Source organism: Ovis aries, chromosome 18 (assembly GCF_016772045.2).
Source record: "Ovis aries strain OAR_USU_Benz2616 breed Rambouillet chromosome 18, ARS-UI_Ramb_v3.0, whole genome shotgun sequence".
Classification (NCBI taxonomy): Eukaryota; Metazoa; Chordata; class Mammalia; order Artiodactyla; family Bovidae; genus Ovis; species Ovis aries.
In genome coordinates this window covers 54,978,868-54,999,226 of record NC_056071.1, presented here as the reverse complement: position 1 = coordinate 54,999,226, position 20,359 = coordinate 54,978,868, and the positions used below count along the sequence as shown (strand labels likewise).

General features: G+C 49.3%; 1 protein-coding gene across 2 annotated transcripts in view; it reads right to left on the bottom strand.

Annotated features, from left to right (window-relative positions):
* Positions 1-20,359, bottom strand: part of SLC24A4 (solute carrier family 24 member 4) — a 195,986-nt gene that overhangs the window by 28,093 nt on the left and 147,534 nt on the right. For both annotated transcript variants that reach the window (XM_004017955.5, XM_004017956.5), the window contains exons 11-12: positions 16,647-16,816; positions 12,662-12,866 (exon numbers count right to left, since the gene is read on the bottom strand). In XM_004017955.5, the coding sequence (XP_004018004.2) occupies positions 12,662-12,866; positions 16,647-16,816 (375 nt within the window). The remainder of the gene's footprint in view (positions 1-12,661; positions 12,867-16,646; positions 16,817-20,359) is intronic.

The following is a 20,359-nucleotide window of genomic DNA, read 5'->3' as shown; positions in this document are numbered from 1 at the left end:
CATTATATGAATATATTATATTTTGTTTAACCTGTTCATCACTTGGATATTTGGATTATTTCTACTTTTAAGCTACTATGAATAATGCTCTTATGAATATGTATGTACAAGTTTTTTGGTGGACATATGTTTTCATTTCTCTTGCATATGTAACTAGGAATTATAACTAGAATTGATGCACCACACAGTATGGTGCAGTATGGACATGAGTTTGAGCAAACTATGGGGGGACAGGGAAGCCTGGCATGCTGCAGTCCACTGGGTCACCAAGAGTTAGGACACAACTGAGTGACTGAACAACTACAGTGACTTTACATTTAACCTTCTGAAAGCCTTCCAGCCTGGTTTCCAAGATGCTGCACCATCTTACATTCCCATCAGCAGTATATGAGGTTTCCAATATACCCACATCCTTGCCAGCACATTAGTGTTGTCTCTCTTAATTATAGCCATTCTGAGTGATGAGTGGTATCACACCGTGGTTTTGGTTTGCATTCCCCTGATGACTAATAATGGTGAGTATCTGTCATGGATTTATTGGCTATTTATAAATCTTGGGAGAATTGTTGACTCAAATCCTTTGCCCATTTTAAAGGCTGGGTTGTCTTTTTACTGTTGAGTTCTAAGAGTTCTATAGTTCTATATATAGAACTGTATATTTCAGATATTAGATCCCTATCAGAAATATAATTTACAAATATTTTCTCCCATTACAGGAGTTTTTTGACTTACTTCATAGATCCCATAAATCCCATAGGTTTTAATTTTGATGAAGTCTGTTTTTTAATTTTCTATTTTTGGCTACTTCTGCTATTGATATATATAAGAAACCATGGTCACAAATATATACACTGTTTTCTAAGAGTTTCATATTTTTAGCTACTACATTTAAGTCTGAAGTTTCATATGTGGTGTGAGATAAGGGTCCAACTTCTTTTTTAAAAAAATATGGCTATCTAGTTTTCCTAGCACCATTTGTTGAGAAGACTATTCCTTCCCCCATTCAATTATTTTGGCACCCTTTCCAATAATTATTGATCTTGAAGTTCTTTTTCTTTTAATGCTCAGTTGCATCCAACTCTTTGTGACCCCATGACTGTAACCTGCCAGGCTTCTCTGTCCATGGGATATTTTAAGCAAGAATACTAGAGTAGATTGCCATTTCCTCCTCCAGGGATCTTCCCAACTCAGGGTTTGAACACATGTCTCCTGCATCTCCTGCAATGTCTGGGCATATTTCTGGACTCTCAGTTCTAGTTCATCGAGCTATATTTCTATCCCACGCCACTATCAGGCAGTCTTGACGACTATTTCTTTGTAATAAGTTTTGAAGTCAGGAAGTCTTTCAGTTTTGTTCAAGATTGTTTTGGCTATTCTGGGTCCCCTCTATTTCCATGTGAATTTTAGAATCAGCTTGTCAATTTCTGCAAAAACAAACAAACAAACAAAAACCCCCAAAAACCTAGCATGGATTTTCACAATGATTGCATGAAGTCTATAGGTCAATTTGAGGACTATTGCCACCTTAAAAATTTTAAATCTTTCAACCATAAACTTAGGATGTTTTTCCATTTATTTAGATATTTCATTTCTTTCAATAATGTTTTACAGTTTTCAGTGTACAAGTCTTGTTCTATTTTTGTTAAATTTATCCCTAAGTACTTTATTGCTTTTTGATTGCATTGTAAATAAAGTTTCTTACATTCATTTTTCATATTGTTAATGTATAAAAATAGAGTTGAATTTTGTATATTGACTTTGGAGCCTGCAAGTTTATTAATTCTAGTGGTTGTTTTTTGTGTTTTGGTAGATTTCCTAGGATTTTCTATATATAAGATCATGTCATCTATGAACACACTTTTACTTCCTCCTTTCCAAATTGAATGCTTTCCGTTTTTTCTTGCCTATTTACCCTGGATAGAACCTCCAGCACAAAGCTGAATAGAAGAGGTAAGAGGTGTCATTTCTAATCTTAGGGGGAAAGTTTCCCATCTTTCACCACTAAATATGACATTAATTTGGGGGTTTTTTGTAGATGCCTTTTATCAGATTGAGGAAATTCACGCTATTTATTTCTAGTTTGAGTGTTTTCCCCCCCATTAAGAAAGGGTGTTGGATTTTGACCAATGCTTTTTCTGTGTCTGTTGAGATGATTGTGCAATTTTTAGCCTTTATTCTAATAATACAGCATGTCTTATTGTTTTTCACGTGTGGAACCAACCTTGCATTCCCGAGATAAATCTCACTTGGTTAACTGTTTATAAAGAGAAAAACCAAGTCCCATGAAGGTTAATGAACTGCCAAAACCTCACAGAAAATTAGTGGCAGAGCCACAAACAGACCCTGCATGCCCAGCCAGTGACCTCTGAGCTGGTCCTTGTGGGGAGGTAAGGGGATGCATTTGAGGGGGGATCATCGTCAGGGATGGGTTAGTGAACAGTCCTGTCACCATTATTCAACATTTGTGTTGTGCCTCACACATTTTGGAGGTGGTTTTCACAAACACTATTTTTCATATCAACTTTGGGGAGATATTCTCACCGTTTCACAGGTAAGGTTTGGTAAAGTTCAGTGACTTAAACATCACAAGCTCAGAGGCAGTACCAGGACTTGAATGCAGGTCTTTAGAGCCTAAATCTTGAGTCCTCTGTACTATACTACTTGCCTGCCCTCTGAGTCCCATGATTTCAAAGCCTGTGAAAGTCCTTTTGCTGCCCACTGGTGGACAGCGTCACAACTGTCAGATTAGAGCTTTACACTTTTAGCTCATGGCTGTGATCTAAACAGAAAAATCCTCTTAAATAGGGGAACCATTAAAGTTTTCTTATTCCTTGGGAATGAATGAATCTTACCATCAATTCTTAGTTACTTCTAATACATTTTTGTTTTATCGTTAGACTTACCATTAAACTGATTGCTCTCTGAGGGGCATAGAAACTTCATGGTTAATGACAGCTACATTGTTAGATTCAAACTCCAGTTCTGGCATATTTTACCTCTGTGACCTTAGAAAAGTATTTAGCCTCTGGGCATCTCCGTTTCCCAAGCTGTGAAATGGGGATAACAACAGCTCTTAACACACACTGCTATTGTGAGACTAAAATGAGCCAACACATGAGATGCATTTAGCCCACACTCGGTGCAGAGTACGCACTAAATTTTAGCTTTTGTTGATAATAATGGTTAATTAAGTTCCACTTACTGAGTACCTACGACTGTCAAGCACTGGGTTGGGTGTTTTATGGAAACTAAAACAGGTTTAAGACTCTGGTGCTGGGAAAGATTGAAGGTGGGAGGAGAAGGGGACGACAGAGGATGAGATGGTTGGATGGCATCATTCGTTCAATGGGCATGAGTTTGAGTAAACTCTGGGAGTTGGTGATGGACAGAGAGGCCTGGCGTGCTACAGTCCATGGGGTCTCAAAGAGACACGCCTGAGTGACTAAACTGAACTGAAAACAGGTTTTAAGAAGTAAGCTGTCTAGCCCAAGGTCACATAGCTAGGAAGTGGCAGACTCAGAAGCTCAATACCAAAGCCTCTTACTGACACCATGTTGAACCCTGGAGCATGAGTTTTGAGCCTAAGGGCACTAGAGAGACAATGGCGGGGGGTGGGGGGGGGCCTGCAGGAAGTAGATAAGATCAGGGTTGTAATTAAGCTGAGCTGCCAAGCTGAGGTTTGGGAGGAAGGGGAAGACAGAAGTGGAGCATGTGAGAGAAAACAAGAGGCTCCAGCCAGGTCAGAGGGCAGGACCTGCTGGGGGCTGACAGGGAGATGCCGGCAGTCAGGCCTGAGTGCACAGGGACCAAAGGCCCAGTAAGAGACACCCTGGCAGCCCAGTGTAGAGCCTGGAGAGCTTGTGGGGGGCTGTGAAAGGCCGTCCCCAGGGAGGCAGCCTTGGCTTGGTCTCCCCCTCTCACGGCAGTCAGGTACCATGGTTCAGCCTCTGGGACCCTGTTCATGCTTCCCCAAGAAGTGTTCCTCCCCTTGGAAAAGGAGGAGAGATCAGACATGCAGACCAGGACCTCCCGGTCAACACAGAAGCCAGGCCCAGAGTTTGCTCAGCAGGTGCAGACCCCAGGGACCCTTACCCCAGCTCTGCATCCATGCCCACAGCCCCCACCAAGTCAAGCTTCTGGACTGGATGTCAGTGGGTCCCAGAGCTGAGGTCGGTGAGCCACCTGTCTTGTTCTAAAGATGACCTCAAGCTACGGCCAGCTCTGCACTCCACCCCAGGAACCTCAAGGCTGGGGCCAGAGAGCTGGTCCGTCCTCTGTCACTCGTGACTGTGTGGCAGTGGGTGGATCTTCAACCTCTCTGAGCCACCCTGTCCTCAGCTGTGATGTGATAACTCCCCCCGTCTCACCCACCCCAAGGATCTACGGGGAAACAAAAGAAAGGCAAGAAGTACGAAGCTGACCATCCTGCCTCTGAAGGTTGCACCTTGAGTCTGGACGCCCTGGGGAGTGAAATAAGAGTCAGGAATGCTTGACAGGCCCAATAGCAGGCCCTCTCACCTTAAACATCCAGCAAACATCCAGGGCAGGCCTGTGGGTTCCCAGTGCTTACAAACCCCATAGACTCAGCAGCTGGCCGCCTCCTCCCCTTCCTTCCTGCTGCGCCTGTATTCCAGAGCACACACTCCAGCCTGGCAGAGTGCCTTCCTGGCCAAAATCAATACTGGAACCAGGCCGAGGACTCAGGAGTCAGGCAGACCTGGGGTACCAGCCCTGCCTGAGGCCCTTAGTTACCTGGGAAATGGGGACCACACCAGACACGCAAGCAGGGCTGTGTGCAGACTCTAAGCCCCAAATATAAGACGTGTACGGCCCAAGCTCCATGAAGAACGTGTCTGCCAAGCTATAGGTCAGGGCCCAGCCCCTTCCTCTGCCTCACTATGCGACTGGAAGCCACATGAGCCCCTCACCAGGTCTGCTCTGGTCTAAGTCATCAGCAAAGATTAGTTCCCCTGCTTTTTTCCAGGCATCCCTGCAGCTCCCATAGGAGTGGACATGCTGAGCCGGCCCTCAGCAGCCCCCATGCCAACCTCCTCCTAGGGTGTCCATACAGCACTTCCCAGACTCCCTTGCAGTTGAAGTTCTAGACTCAAACTGGGCTCCTTATTTTGAAAAACAGACTGAGGAGGGGCTGGGCCACCTTTCTGGTGCTTTCGATGCACTGCTGTGAAACAGGCCTCTCGGGATGCTGCTTTGGCTACAGCGGCGCATTCCTGCCCAGGAGCTAGCTGAGTGGGCACCAGGGATGCCTTCTCAGGCCTGACCAGCAGCCCAGTGGCAGCTTCTGGTGGCAGCACAGCTGTGGCAGTGGCTTCCTGGTCCCTGGGTTGTGACTCTGACAGTGAGTTTTGAACATTTCAGCACATCCCAGTCCCCCACCTCTTCAATTCTGAGAGAGGTGGTAGCAGCCGGTTCATTGGGCGTCATTACTGGTACCCAGCCTGGAGCGTCCGTCCCACCACTGCATAAGGAACCCACCTACTAGGTCTATCAATTTCTATTTCTCCCACATCAGTGATTAGCATCCATCATCTCCTGATAACGCCCGAGGCACCTGCCATAGACCTATAAGGGGTGCGGGCGTGTGTGCTCAGCATCTCTTCTCTCCAAACAGCCCTCCCAGGGGCCACCAAAGCCATGCTGGCCAGCATGGGTACTGACCAGGGGTGGGCCCCTGACCTCTGGGCTGATAGCATTCTCCCTCTTAGGACTCTGGAATTCAGACGCAACCCTAGGCAACCAAGTGAGGGAGGCAGGACATGGCAGAAGTCAATCTGGGGCCAGTGGGAGGCCACGGTCTGCCATGGGCACCGACAGTGGAGTTGAGAAAAGCCAGTCCACAGCCAAGGAGCAGAGTGAGACAGGCAGGTGTGTGAAAGGAAGACAAGAGCCAGGAAGAGCCTCAACACGCACAAAGGCTCCGAGTCCAGCCCCTGGGTGAGTCCAAGTGTTCATGGGATCCACAACACACCCCTGTAATCTTATGATAACAAAGGTCCCTTTTATCTCAAAGGAAGCTCATGTGGGCTTCTGTTGCCAGCATCCGTAGATACTTCAGGTCCCCAGCGCATGCCCAGCTCATGACAGGTCCTGAGCCCCTTCACCTCCCTCCTTCTAGTTTGGACTGTGCTGGTCTGGCTGTGGGGTGACACAGAATAGATTCCAGGGCAGGTGGCCCAGATGCCTGGCTCCGTCTGGTCAGTACTGACCCCTGGGCAAGCCCTGGCCCCTCAGTTTTCTGCTTTGGAATACAAGAAGCGGGTCTAAAATTCCCCAGATTGCTTTTAACCACAGCATTCAGAGACCATCTGTTGTTAACCACAGAGAATTCAGAGGAATATTGCTTTCATTTAGATGAAAAACAACCCCCCCAAAAAAAAACACCCTCTTTCTCTATTATGCTTTAGCAGCTGTTTTTTATAAACCACTTATCACCAGAAAGTGGAAATAATCCAATTGTTCATTCACTGATGGAGAAATGGGGTACATCCATACAATGGAATATTATTCAGTCATGAAAAAGAAATGAAGGACCAACACATGCCAAATGCAGATGAACCTTGAAAACACGCTAAGAAGGCAGACTCTGGGAGACAGAGAAGGACAGGGAAGCCTGGTGTGCTGCGGTCCATGGGGTCGCAAAGAGTCGGACATGACCGAGCAGCTGAACAACAACAAAGAAGGCAGACACAAAAGGCAACTTATTTAATGATTCCATTTATATAAAATATCCAGAATAGATAAACCCGAAGAGACAGAGTCGCAGTTGCCAGGAGATGGCGGGGAGGACGGAGAATAATTGCTTAGCAGGTAGGGGGCTCCTTTGAGGGTGCTCAAGAAAACCGATTGTGGTAACGGTTGCACAACTTTGTGAGTAGATGAAAAACCACTCAACTGTGTACTTCAAAGGTGTGACTATTACGGTAAGTAAATTACACTTCAATAGAGCTGTTATATTAAGAAATTACAGTGCTCAGCCAGTGTTTGTTCTAATTAGGTGTGAGCTGACACCTCAGGGCTCCACAGTGACTGACAAGGCCACTTCTTTGAAATCCTGACCTTGACTTACGAGACCATCTACTGACTGTGTGATTTCTCTGGCGGCTCCCACGACCCAGGCAAGAACAAAATCATTTTTGCCGTGAAGTGCCATGTGCCTCTGGGGGCCTGGAGCAGACAGAAATTGGGTGTGGAATTTCACATGTACGTGAGCCCGTGGCAGCAGCAGCTTCTCCTCTGTGCTCCCAGCCATGCCGAGCGGCTGAGAGGAAAGAGCAGGGCAGAGTTTTCTAGGGCTCCATTTCTGCAGTCCCCCTTACTGCGCTCAGAGAGAATAAGCAGACCCCTCTCCTCCCAGCCAGCACGGCTCTCTAGTTCCCTGTAGGACAGAGGAAGATGGGGATGGGGTGGGGAGAAGACATTCTAGAAACTTCCCAAAATCTTCAGATGGCTTGTGCTGAGTTTTCTGATGAAGAAAATGTTTAGCTGTGTCATCCGAGGACTGACGAGAGCATGCCAGGTCCCTGAAGGCCTATAATTCAAACTCAGTTCAACATGGTTTCTTAACACAGACAAGTTCCTTGGTACCTATGTACCAGCTAGAAGACACGATGGACAGAGACAAGCATTTTCTTAAGGACTCCACAGGAAGAGTGCAGAAGAATCCACTGGTTGGCCACAGTATTGTCCCTTAAGCACTATGTCAGTGTGGGGTGCTGTCCCCCCTGTGTGATCGTAGGCAACTAAACCTCTCTGAGCCTCAGCTTCTTCACCTGGGAAATGGGGATAATAACAGTACCCACCCTCCAGGGTGGTCCTGAGGACTTAACGAGTGCATGTGAACCACCCTGCCCGGTCCCTAGGAAGCGCTCAGTACACTTTACCTCCTGTTACCATTCAAGGGCTTTCCTGGTGGCTCAAACGGTAATGAATCTGCCTGCAATGCAGGAGACCTGGGTTCTATCCCTGGGTCAGGAAGATCCCCTGGAGAAGGAAATATCTACTCCAGTATTCTTGACTGGAAAATTCCATGGACAGAGAAGTCTGGCGCATTACAGTCCATGGGGTCACAAAGAGTCAGACTTGATTGAGTGACTAACACACACACAGTTTAAGAACCTCCAAGGGCCTAGATTTCTGCTCCTGACTGGACCAGTCCGAGATGGTGTTTGTAGATCAGGAGGTGCAGGGTGGAAGAGTGGCTCCCCACATAATAGCTGTATGACTTGGGAAGTCCCACAGCCTCTCGGAGCCTCAGTTTCTCTCTCTGTAAAATGGGGATAATGGTAATGCCTCCTTCTCAAGATAGCTGCAAGGATGTAATGAAAATGCATGGTACAAAGAGAAGGTGGTTAGCCTGGGCCACCCAGGTTGGAAACCCTTGATTTCCACTTAGTAGCTGGGTGACTGTGGGCAAGTCACTGAACCTCTCTGTGCTTCCCTTTCCTTCTCCATAAACTGGAGATGATCATCGTCCCCACCTTATGTGTTATCATGAGGATTAAATGAGGGAATACATGTAAAGCTCTTAGGACAGGACATGGCACACAGAAGCTCCAGAAGAGCCCTGTAAGAATTCCCTATTTTTCATTCAATGCCGGACACACAAGACCCCAATAGATGTGGCCACTTATAATAATGATAGACACAAGGGCCAGCATACTGGACACAAGATGTGATTTCCTTACCCTTATGGGAGCAGGAGGAGTCCAGCTGGAGGGCAAGGATGTGGCCCATGGGGCAGGAGAATGTCCCAGACAGTACATCAGCCACAAACAGCATGTATTAAGGGTTCTCCCCAGCCAGACTGGGGCTCAGGGTCACTGGCTGGCCATCGCAGGGCAATGCCTGCGCTGCAGACCACAGTTCCCATGGGAGAAAGAGCTCCTCCTGCTTTTCCTCTCTGCCAACCAACAGCTGGCCCAGGAGGCCCAATTACCAGGCTCTGTGGCCTGAAGTGGGAAGAGCACCGGGTATAGATGTGAATCCAGCATCAGACCAGGCAGGCAACTGAGCCAGGCTGTGGCTGGGTGCCCTCAGGCTCTGGTCTACGAGCCCAGTGACACATCATGTGGGTGGGCAGCGCCCGGGGGCTATGGGCTGGCATTTCCACCATCCCCAACCTTCAGCTGTGTAGTGAGGGCAAGAGATGATACATAAAATGTATTGTGCGATCATCTGCTCAGATTTAACCCACACGCCTGGAAGCTCCCAGAGTCCATAGGTGTCCTGTTTCTGCCTGGATCACCAAGGCCCACGAGAGTCTGGTACCCAAATATTTACTGACTGAAATAATCATCTTGTCTGCAAAGTACCTGAAGCCCAGTGCCTAGCACAAAACGGGTGGATAGCATAGTAGATATCAGTTCCTTCTTCCTGACTCTGGGAATGACCACGGTGCCAGACCTCCAGGGATTCTGACTCCCGTGAACTTTCTAGAACATTGTTTATGGTCCAAGCAGAAGAGAGCGTGAGAAGCTGGATGTAACAGAAACCATGTGATTAAAGCATGTTGTCATCCCAGGTGGCCCTAGTGATAAAGAACCTACCTACCAATGCAGGAGACATTATAGTCACAGGTTTGATCTCTGGGTCGGGAAAATCCCGTGCAGTAGAAAACGACAGCCCACTCCAGTATTCTTGGAGAATCCCATGGACAGAGGAGCTTGGTGGGCTACAATCCATAGGGTTGCAAAGAGTTGGACATGACTGAAGTGACTTAACATGCAGGCATGTCATCCAAACGAACACTTACTGAGCACCCGTGTGTCACACAGAAGGGGTGAATAAAGACCTATGTACTGCTTACAGAGGATGCCTTCATCCCATTTTGTGGATGAGGAACTGAGGTTTAGGGGATGCAACAGAGTCACAGAGCTGGTGAGTAGTAGAACCAAGATTCCAACCCAGGACTTCTAGCCTCCAGCGCCTGCCTCCCAGCCTGTCCCCAACCACACAGAAGAGCTGCACACCAGACAGCCTGGGCTCATTCCTTGATACCTGCAGCCACGGTAGTTCTGAGTGGAACAGATCCTTCCCTCTTCCCAGTGCCCCGCCCCTTATCCCTCCCCCGGCCCCAGCTTCCTTCCTGGGCCCCAGTTTAGGGGAACACTAGCTCCACCGGCCCCTAAAGCCCCTCAGGGCCTCCCCACGGTCTCAGATCCTTGTGTTGCCACAACCAGTTGTTTAGTCGCTCAGTCGTGTCCAACTCTTTGCAACCCCATGGACTGTTGCCCACCAGGCTCCTTTGTCAGTGGGATTTCCCAGGCAAGAATACTGCAGTGGGGTTGCCATTTCCTTCTCCAGGGGATCTTCCCAACCTAGGGATCGAACTCATGTCTCCTCCAAGTTTCTTGCACTGCAGGCGGAGTCTTCACCACTGAGCCACAACCAGAGACGAGCTGAACAGATGACGAGGATGAGTGGGTGGACGGAGGGTCTGCAGCTGGCTGGGCGGAATCTCTCACAGGTGCTGTGTCCCGCTGCCTGGCTCTACATTCCTGTGAACCCCTGTCCACATTGGCCTCAATTTCCCTCGGCCGCTGGACACACCTAAACAGGCAGCAGCCACACAACCCCGTTCCCCTGCCCCCGCTTCTCACATTGAGGTTAGAGGAGATGGAGAGGAAGTACTTGCGGTTTCCCAGGGCGCCACCTGGAAACACTTCCGCAGGGACACAAAGGGAGCTTCCGCAGGGACACAGGGAGCCCCGGTCCATTCCAGAGGAGCCCTGGGCGGAAGCTCTGCTGAGGGCCAGCCCAGGGGAATGTCCCAGAGCCTCTGGCTTGAACAGGAATGTGGAACCAACTTCAACAGGAAGTTTCCACCCGCCAGGAAAGGCAGAGCTCCCTGGGAAAGGGTTGGTAGGTGCAGAGAACCTGGGAGCAATCTGGTCCCAGCCCTTGCAAGAGAACAGCATCCTGAGCTCCTCACCTCAGGAGGTGACCTGCCCAGAGTCCCTGCAGGGAGCTAGACCTGGTTTCCCACAAACCAGTTGTCCCAGGAGCATCAGATTCTGGCACCAGGATGAGAGGAGAGGGGTGGTTGGCCCTGGGGACCACCCAATTCAGTTCTGCCAAACTCAAAGCTTCAAGGAAATGGAAAGATGAGATGCCCTTCTATGAGGCTGCCTCCCTTTACAGAATGGCAGCTGCCCCAAAGGGCAGGTCCCTCCCCTGGTTTCCTGCAGAGCCCTGGATAATAAGCAGGGTCAGGAACAGCGTCTAGATGAAACAGCAATAGGGGGTGGTGGTGATGACCCTGTCAGGCCCCACATCTGTAAAACGGGGATTCCATCCACCTCCTGGGGCTGGAGAACAGAACCGCCAAAGGGTGGCTTCTTCTCAGTCCGAACCCCCAGCAAAGTAGGCTGTTTCCTGGACTGCGCCTGCATCTTCCTCCCCGGGACCATATTGCCTCTCCTCTCCTCTCCCCACCCCAAGCCATCTCCCAAATCAGGTGCCATCCGTGAGCCTGTTGTTAAACACAGAAGTCTTTTTGGAAAAACATCAAGTTTTGGACTTGAAAATCTTGGAATTCTGCTGCCATTCAGGATGGCAGGACACCAAGAAAAAACCTCCAAGATGGGGCTAAAGAGCTCAGGCCTTTATTTCTCATCATGGACTGCAGAGGAGTATGGCTAGAGATGAAGACAGATTGGGTGTGTCTGGGGATCCTCTCACACAAATTCCTGAAATCATTCACTTGATGGACATCTACTAAGCACCTACTATGTGTCATGCTTGGGCACTGGGGCTACAACAGTGAATGAAATAGACAAAGATACCTGCTGGCATGGAGCTGATATTTTAGCCAGGGAGACACACAAGATAAAAAATATATATATAAAATACTTAAATTAGGGTGGTCAGAGAAGGCCACACCGAAAAGGTGACATTTAAGCAGAGACCCGAAGAAGATAAGGAAGTGAGTGATACAGGCAGCAGAAGAAAGTGCATTTCAACAAAGGGCAAGTGCAAAGGTCCTGGGCAGGAGCATATCTGCTACTTTCTGAGAAGGACAGTGAGGAGGCCAGTGTGCCTGGAGCAGAGGTGAGGTCAGCGAGGAGCTGGCAGTCAGTCAGATGACACCGGGCCCATCCAATGAGATGGAGGACACTCAGGCATGGGCCAGAGCCACAGCGGCTCTAACTTATTTATAGGTAGGGGTTATCGTCAAACACAGAAGGTGTAACTGTCTAAAGATCATGTGTGGCTTTAGTATATCCTGTCCCAGCAAATATGCAACACATGGGCAAAACGGCCTGCCCACACTGGAAGGGCTGGAGAGTCTGAGCATGTCCATAAAAATAACGTATGTGCTTGTTTTTCTTTACTGCATGAGAAAGCCCCGCTGCCCTGGGCATTTGAGTGCAGTTTCTAGGGGTTACTGGTGCAATTCCCAGGCCTCCACTTGGCCAGCTGTCTGGCAGCCCAGGCTCCCCAACCCTGGGCAGTACCTGCCTCCTACAGTGGCTCTAACCCACAGTTCAGCACCAAGGAGGTGTTCATCGAGTGACAATGTTGGACCCTCACACCTGACTCCCCCGCCCTCCTGGGTACAGCTCTCTATCCTGAAGACCCAGGCTTGGACCCTCGGAGGCCCCAGCAGTGTGGCTCGAGAGCCTTGCCCCCCAGGACTCACCAGGCATGGAGAAGGGGGACAGGAAAGCGGCCTCCACAGGCTCTGGCTCCTGGGGAGGTGGCGGGGGCTGCGGCGGGGGCTCTTGGTCCCGCTGTGGCTCTTCCAGGTTTTCCACGGGCACGTTCCCATTCTCAATGCTCTCGTGCCTCCCGTTCTGAAGCGGCTTGCTGCTCACGCCGTTGGCCGAGTTGATCAGCCTTTGCCTCTGTGTGGACAGGAGGCAAGACAGACACCCAGGCGCGTGACAAAGCTGAATCCTGTTGCTTGGCTCCTCACAGGCAGGTGGCACTTAAGGGTTTCTAGAACAACACCCCTGGCTTCGGATTTGCCTGAGAAATGGCTCCAGGACCTTAGAATCCAGCTAAGTTTGCTCATTTCCACTCAGACCAGTATCAGCAAGGGGATCGGTCAGAGCCCAGGGTTTCTTCTTAGTGTCCAACCTGACAGACTGGCCCATGACACTGGATAAAAGCAATCACTCTGACTTTCCCAGTGGATGGTCATAATCCACAGGTCATAAACCAAAGTCACAGGAGAGGCTCTGCATAGCTAAAAAATCTTATTTCAGGTATATCATGCAAAAATTGCATGTACATTGTGTACAATGGTCCAGTGATGGTTCATATTAAGATGTAGAACATTTCCAGCCTCTCAGACAACTCGCTAAGGGTCCCCTCTCTCCAGAAGTAATTAAGGTAACCCCATTTTGACTTTTATACACATCAATTAAGTTTTTCCTGAACTTGAATTTCCTACATACGGATTCAGAGAGTACATACTATTTTATATTTGGCTTCTCTCACTCAACCTAATATCTCTGAGGTTCATCCACCTTGTTGCACGAATCAGTAGTTCGCTATTTTCCAGGGGTTTATAGTACTCCACCGTGTGAATAACACACAGTATGTCCTTTGCCACTTGATGGGCATTTGGGTTATTTCCTTTTTGGTTATCAGGAAGAATGCCATGACCATGCGTTTTTGTGGACATATGCACTCATTTCTCTGGGGTATTTATCTAGAAGTGGGATTGTGAGGTCATAAGGTAGGTGCAAGTTGAACCATTTCACACTTGTACCAGAAATGGATTATAATTTCAATTGCTTCCCATCCTTGTCAATGCTTGATATTGTCAGTTCTTCCCATTTTAGTCATTCTGGTGGATGTGTGGTGGAATCTAATTGTGGTTTTAAGTCGCATTTCCCTTTTAATTTGAGCATCGTCAAGGGTTAATAGCCATTTGGAAGGCTTCTGCTGTCCAAATCTTTCACCCTGTGTAATGGGTGTCCTCTGAACCAATCAGACCTCTTCCCTCCCCTATTTCCTTATAGCTGTTGACCAAGTCTGCCTTCTTTCCACCCAAGCACAAGCCAAGTCAGTGGGTTTCTACTAAACTGGAGAAAGGGAGAAACCACATATCAAGAAATTAACAGGTTTCCATGTTTCTAAAAATCTGTTTGCCTTTGCACGGCTCATCTTTATCTGGCTCTCATTAAAAACATTTATGCTTTAGGATTAAAGCCTTGTGGGTAATAATCATCACATATGGACACATATCTCCTTCCCAGTTACATCAGTAAGAAACCAAGAGTCAGTACACATGCCCCCAAGGCAATACTGCGCAACTGTGTGCCTAACACTTATCCTGTGCTTACTGGAAGCAAAAAGATGGGCAAAAAAAGTCATTATTACTTAAAATGGAAGCATGTTATTTTTTCCAAAAGAAAGATGAGTTGACCATTAACTGGCTTCGTATTGGTTTTAGGCAGGGACTCCTAAATCATGAAGTCTAGGATTGGGTGGAAATCGAAAACATTTTTTCCTACAAACATGTCCACAACATTTAGCCACCTAAAAGAGAAAAATGATCTACATCTGAGACGCATGCCCAGGCATAATATTTTACCACCCAAAAAGGGTTAAATGAAAGGTCTTCCTCATAGTCAAAACAAACAAAAGACCCCGCAAATAGCTGTGTTGCAGGGAAGAACCAATTCTGACTCCGAGATGGATCCGTTTGACTTTAACCTTTGAAAAATTACATTTTTCACCTGGAGCCCACCAGGTGAGCCCACCAGGTGGACAGAGCCCACCTCTGTCCATGGGATTCTGTAGGCAAGAATACTGGAGAGGGTTGCCATGCCTCCCCCACCAAGGGATCTTCCAACCAGTTTCTTTTGTCTCCAGCATTAGCAGGTGGGTTCTTTACCACCGGTGCCACCCTTTGTTATTATAATCATACATAATAACATGCTTCAGGGAACCCTGGGCCAGGAAGATGCCCTGGAGAAGGGAATGGGGCCCCTGGAGAAGGGAATGGCCACCAGCTCCAGTATTCTTGTCCGGAGAATTCCATGGGCAGAGGAGCCTGGCAAGCTACAGTCCATGGGGTTACAAAGAATTGGACACGACTGAGTGACTAATACTTTTCAGGGAACCCTGACCCTCTTCCTGAAGAGATTAACACATTCCCTCCCTAAAGGCCTGCCTCAGGGGAGCCTGCCCCTCTGATTAACACATCACCTCTCTTCCCCCAGGTTGGCCATTCCAGGAGATTTCTGCAAGATAAAGGTCTTTATCTTCTCAACTACCCCCCTCCCCACCTCTGTCCTATTGAGACATTAGTCTGCCATCTTCTCAAACAGTCGTTTTCCAAATAATGTCCTAGTCATTGCTTCAACACCTAATCTCTCAGTTAATTGGCCTGTCCTGTGGCGAACAGATGAAGTTTGGACTCAGCAACAGCTGTGCAAGGACAGAATTGTAAGGAGGTGGGGCGTGACTCAGTATGAGTATGAATGGTAGCAGTGGGAAGAGGGTCATGACTCCAGCTTTATAGAAAACAAGAGAGAATTATCCTTGGAAAAAGAACATCTGCAGCTACCTTGAGGTTGCATTGAAAGAGACGTAAGTTATAACACTGGTAGCTCAGCTAGTAAAGAATCCGCCTGCAATGCAAGAGACCCTGGTTCAAGTCCTGGGTTGCGAAGATCTGCTGGAGAAGGGATAGGCTACCCACTCCAGTATTCTTGGGCTTCCCTGATGGCTCAGCTGGTAAAGAATCTGCCTGCAATGTGGGAGACCTGGGTTTGATCCCTGGGTTGGGAAGATCCCCTGGAGAAGGGAGCAGCTACCCATTCTGGTATTCTGGCCTGGGGAATTCCATGAACTATATAGTCCATGAGGTTGCAAAGAGTTGGACATGACTGAGTGACTTTCGCTTCCACTTCACTTTCCATTATAACAAAGGAGGTAATGGATCCACATGCTGAGAGAGGCAAACCAGAAGACTTCTAGTCTTTCAGTTTTCTTCTAGAGTTGCTCTATCCATAGAGAATAGGTGTGTATTCCTTTTTTTTTTTTTTTTTTTTTTTGCCCTGAGTAACATTAAAAAAAAAAAATCTGTACTTCAGACCAGTCTTTCTCCAATTAGTCTTTCTCTAGTACTTGACAAACGGAGAAGGCAATGGCACGCCACTCCAGTACTCTTGCCTGGAAAACCCCATGGACGGAGGAGCCTGGTAGGCTGCAGTCCATGGGGTTGCTAAGAGTTGGACATGACTGAGTGACGTCACTTTCACTTTTCACTTTCATGCATTGGAGAAGGAAATGGCAACCCACTCCAGTGTTCTTGCCTGGAGAATCCCAGGGACTGGGGAGCCTGGTGCGCTGCCAACTATGGGGTCGCACAGAGTCGGACACGACTGAAGCAACTTAGCAGCAGCAGCAGTACTTGACAAAATACTTAGTGGAATGTGGCAGACATGGTATTCAATTGCTACCTGTCTTAAACTCCTTCCTGATAGGATCATTTGCTGCCTGTGGGTGCTGTCTGGGCTTCCTTGCTTCAGTGGGCTGGTGATAAACACCTGACATTTCAGGCCCAATGCCAGGAAGTGTCCTGACAAGCCAGGGCTTCCTGCAGTGCTGGAACCCATCCAAGGCCTCAGACTCACGTGGTCTCACGGGCCTTGAAGGAAACTTACCTCATTAATTATGATCCTGCTGGCCATCCGCAGACGAGTCCTGGGCCCAAATTTATTGGTGATCATTACGCGTAAGCCCGCCTCTGGGAAGGTGAACTTGGGAGGGCTGGAGCTCATGACCTCGTCCACCATCACCACTGGGTTTTTGTTGTACTGCGGCTCCTCCTTCACTATATTGAGCACAAAGCCATGATTAGTGCTGAGAACCGCCAGGGCAAAACCCCAGGGCTGGGGTGACTGACATCCCCCCGAGGGGCAGACTTCTTGGGCTGTGGTCTCAGCCGCTGGTAGCCACATGGGAGGCTGGCTGCAGACCCTCCCATTAGTAGAGCGAACCACCTGGGTCTGAACCACCCGCAAGTATTGAGCAGATCCCCAGGGTCCCCTTTTATAGGACCACATGCTCATCTCCAGGGCTACTCCCTCTGCTGACTGATGACCCTCTCTTCTGGCGCCCAGTCTTGGCTAAATGCAAGGGTCTTTCAGTTCCTCACCTAAGCCTCATGAGGCAGCCCACCTACAAAATGGACTGGATCCCTGCCACCTCTCACCAATGACTCTGAGGGGGACCTTTCTTCCCCACCATTTACAGAGACTCAGACAAAACTTAACAAATGGACAAGGGCCCCGTAAAGGGAAAATGCTGGGAGGTAACAGCACTGGTTCTAAGCTTCCTGTGAAGCTACCTGCTCTCTCTTAGAAGAACCAGCTCCACGTGGCACACTATGCTTCCAAATTTGTTCTCCATGAGGCAGTAGGAGTGAGGTCAAAGATCTGGCTCACAGGCCCTGATGAGGCAACTGAGACCCAGGAGAGGAGCCTGCTGTGAGGGGTGCACAGTGAGCTGCTGGCCAAGACCAGGGTCTCCAGTGAAACCAGCACCCCCCAGCAGGGAGGCCACTCTCTCTGACCCTTTGCTCCCACTCATGAGGCTGAAGAACAAATCTCCCTGGTCCCTGGACTCTCCCCGCCACCTTCAGGAACATGCTCTGGGCTGGAGTCCCTGGGGGGCTTGACAGTCAACTCCAGAGCCCAGGAGGGTCCAGAAATAGAAACACTCTTGGACACAGCATTCAGAAGCAGGGGAGCCTTTCCCCTCTGAGGGGCTGCCAAAGCAGGTACGCCCGTCCCTCTCCACTGGTCACCCGTTTCTGATGAGTGTCCTTCCTGGATAACAGGGTAACTAGGAGCAGTCAGAGCAAACCTGCATGAGAGTTAATAGCACAAACACGAACAAATGCACACCAGACACACACACCCTCACCCAACAGGCAGCAAGGCTCAGCAGACAGGAGGCATGTGGTTAGAACCAAAGCCGGGAGGACCATGCATTTGCGGGAGACAAATATTAACCGCCAATGAGGCGTGCATTGGACTCGTGGGTTCTGTTTCTTAAATGCATGTGTTATTGCTTGGGCCAAAGCAGATTACTTACAATTTAGAAGAGGAGAAGTGTTAAGGAGACAAAGGCCAACAGAGATTGCAGAGATGATTAGCGTGCGGTGGACGCCGGGAGTCTGGGGCAGCATTCTTGATGGTGGCCAAGATGCCGGGGGTTATGTGAAGGAGGGTGTTAGTAGGGGGACTTCAATGCTCGGGACCTCTGGCCGTGGGGACGGCCCCTCTCCTCCTCGGCTTCTTGGGCATCTCATCCTGGCGCCACCCACTGCGTGCTAAGCAGGTAACCCAGCCAATGTCAGCATGTTGCCCTGGAAGTTCAACCTAAGGCCAGGTATCACCCGCTCCCTCACCGTTCCAAGACAAAGTTGTGTCCCCGGCCAGGGAAGCTTGGAAGGGTCCTACAGTGAGCCCAGCTGGTGGTCAAAATGGCCCCGGCTACTGGGTCATGTGCAATGCCACTGGACAGCCAGCAAGGAGAGGCCAGACCTCCAGCCACGGTGGGAAATGGGGTGCCCGCCTGCCTGCCTCCATCCTGGACACTTTTCTTGCTGTATTGTGCTCTGCTTTCTTGAGCAGAATTGAAGTGTGGTATAAAAAAATGTGTAAAACTTTTAGGGGAAAAAAAAAACTGTATGCAGAACAAAACTGGAGGATGCTATTCCCCCCAAAGAGAACACCAGCTTGCGCTGATCTAGTGAGCTGAACTGTGTGATCTTTAAGAGCATTCAAGTACATAATGGCATTTTATAGGAGTGGGGGGTAAAAAGGCAAATCTCCTTTCCTGTCAAGACGTTGGGTTTAAAAAAAAGTTTGATTTTACATCTATGGGAAACACCCAAACTGCAAAACAGCAAAATCAGGGTTTTGTGTGTGTGTGTCTTCCTGAAAGCATCTATAAGCCAGCAATCTTTGACAACCCTGGATGGCTTGGTTTATGGGACCTGCCTGGAGACTGAGGACCAGGGGAGATGAGCTCTGAGTTTGAAAGATTCTGTGGCAACACTGTCAGAAAGGGTAAAATCCCAAAGCCTTGTTCTCCTCAGGCACTCCCCCCCTCCACACCCTGGGGTGTAATCTCCTGCCCCAGTCAATCTGCTTCTAGGGGACAATGCCCTTCAGTGAGTGATAAACACTTCCCCGCTTGCCCCACCCCCCACCCCGTGTGCACATTGAGCAAGTATTGGGTTGGCCAAAAAGTTCGTGTGGAAATCCGGACGAACTTTTTGGCCAAGCCAATCTGTTCTGTCCCATCTCAGGTAACCCCCAGGAGGAAGGCACCTATCATGGGTGCTGAGTGAGGGGTCGATCTCTCCACGTGGAAGGAGGAAGGCTGCTGGGGAGAGGGGCCCACTGAAGGAGACCCAGGAAGGAGACCTGAAGAACATGGGCCCAAGAGGAAAGGAGCAGCCACCATCGGGGGCTGTGTCTCCTGGCCCCAACCTCTCCAGTTCCAGGCCTATGTCCCTAAACCCTGCCCTAGCCCGTTTCCTCCTTGGCTTTTATCTAAGAGCATTCACCCTGATAAGAGCTGGAGGGAGACCTATGTCCCCTCCTTTCCTTGGCCTTAGGGGACAGTCTTGTGTCTAATCTTCCAATTTTCCAGAAATTGTCCTGGACTTCGAGGATTGGGGAAAAGCAATAAACTAGTGGGAAATCCTACTGATAAAAGTGCAAAAGTGAGGGCCACCAAAGAGCCCCTGGAAAGGCCCCACGTGGCCTCAGGGCAGCCTGGATTCGCCTGGAAGAGGAAATACTCACATCCCTGACACGCGGCATTGGGGACCAGCCTCCTCCATCAGCCACATGGGCAGCAGGTAGCTCCTGGGGCTGGCACCTGAGGATGCGGGCATCTCCCACTGACTTGGTAAACAGAATAGCTCCTCTCACCATGAAGGTTCAGAGGACCCCAGGAGCCCTGATCTCTGTGTACAAGGATGGCCAGGAAGAGCCTCTGTCTTAAGAAACTGTGAGGGGTGGGGACCCGCCTTGGAGCTGCTGTGTCTGTGAGCTAAAAGTCCCAAACAGCGGCCACACCGTTTCCTCCCTTCCTGACAAGGCTGTTCTGGAAACAGCTCTTCTGGGGCAGTCTGCTCACGTCTAAGAAACAGGAGCACGGCACCGACCTGTGCTCTGCTGGGCTCCGTCCTGGGGCCCCCAGGGGTGGGCCGGTGGCCTTGGCTGCAACCATACCCTCTCCCCAGCAGCCTTCCTCCTTCCACGTGGAGAGATTCACCCCTCACTCAGCACCCACGACAGGTACCTTCTTCCTGGGGGTTACCTGAGATGGGACAGAACATATTGGATTGGCCAAG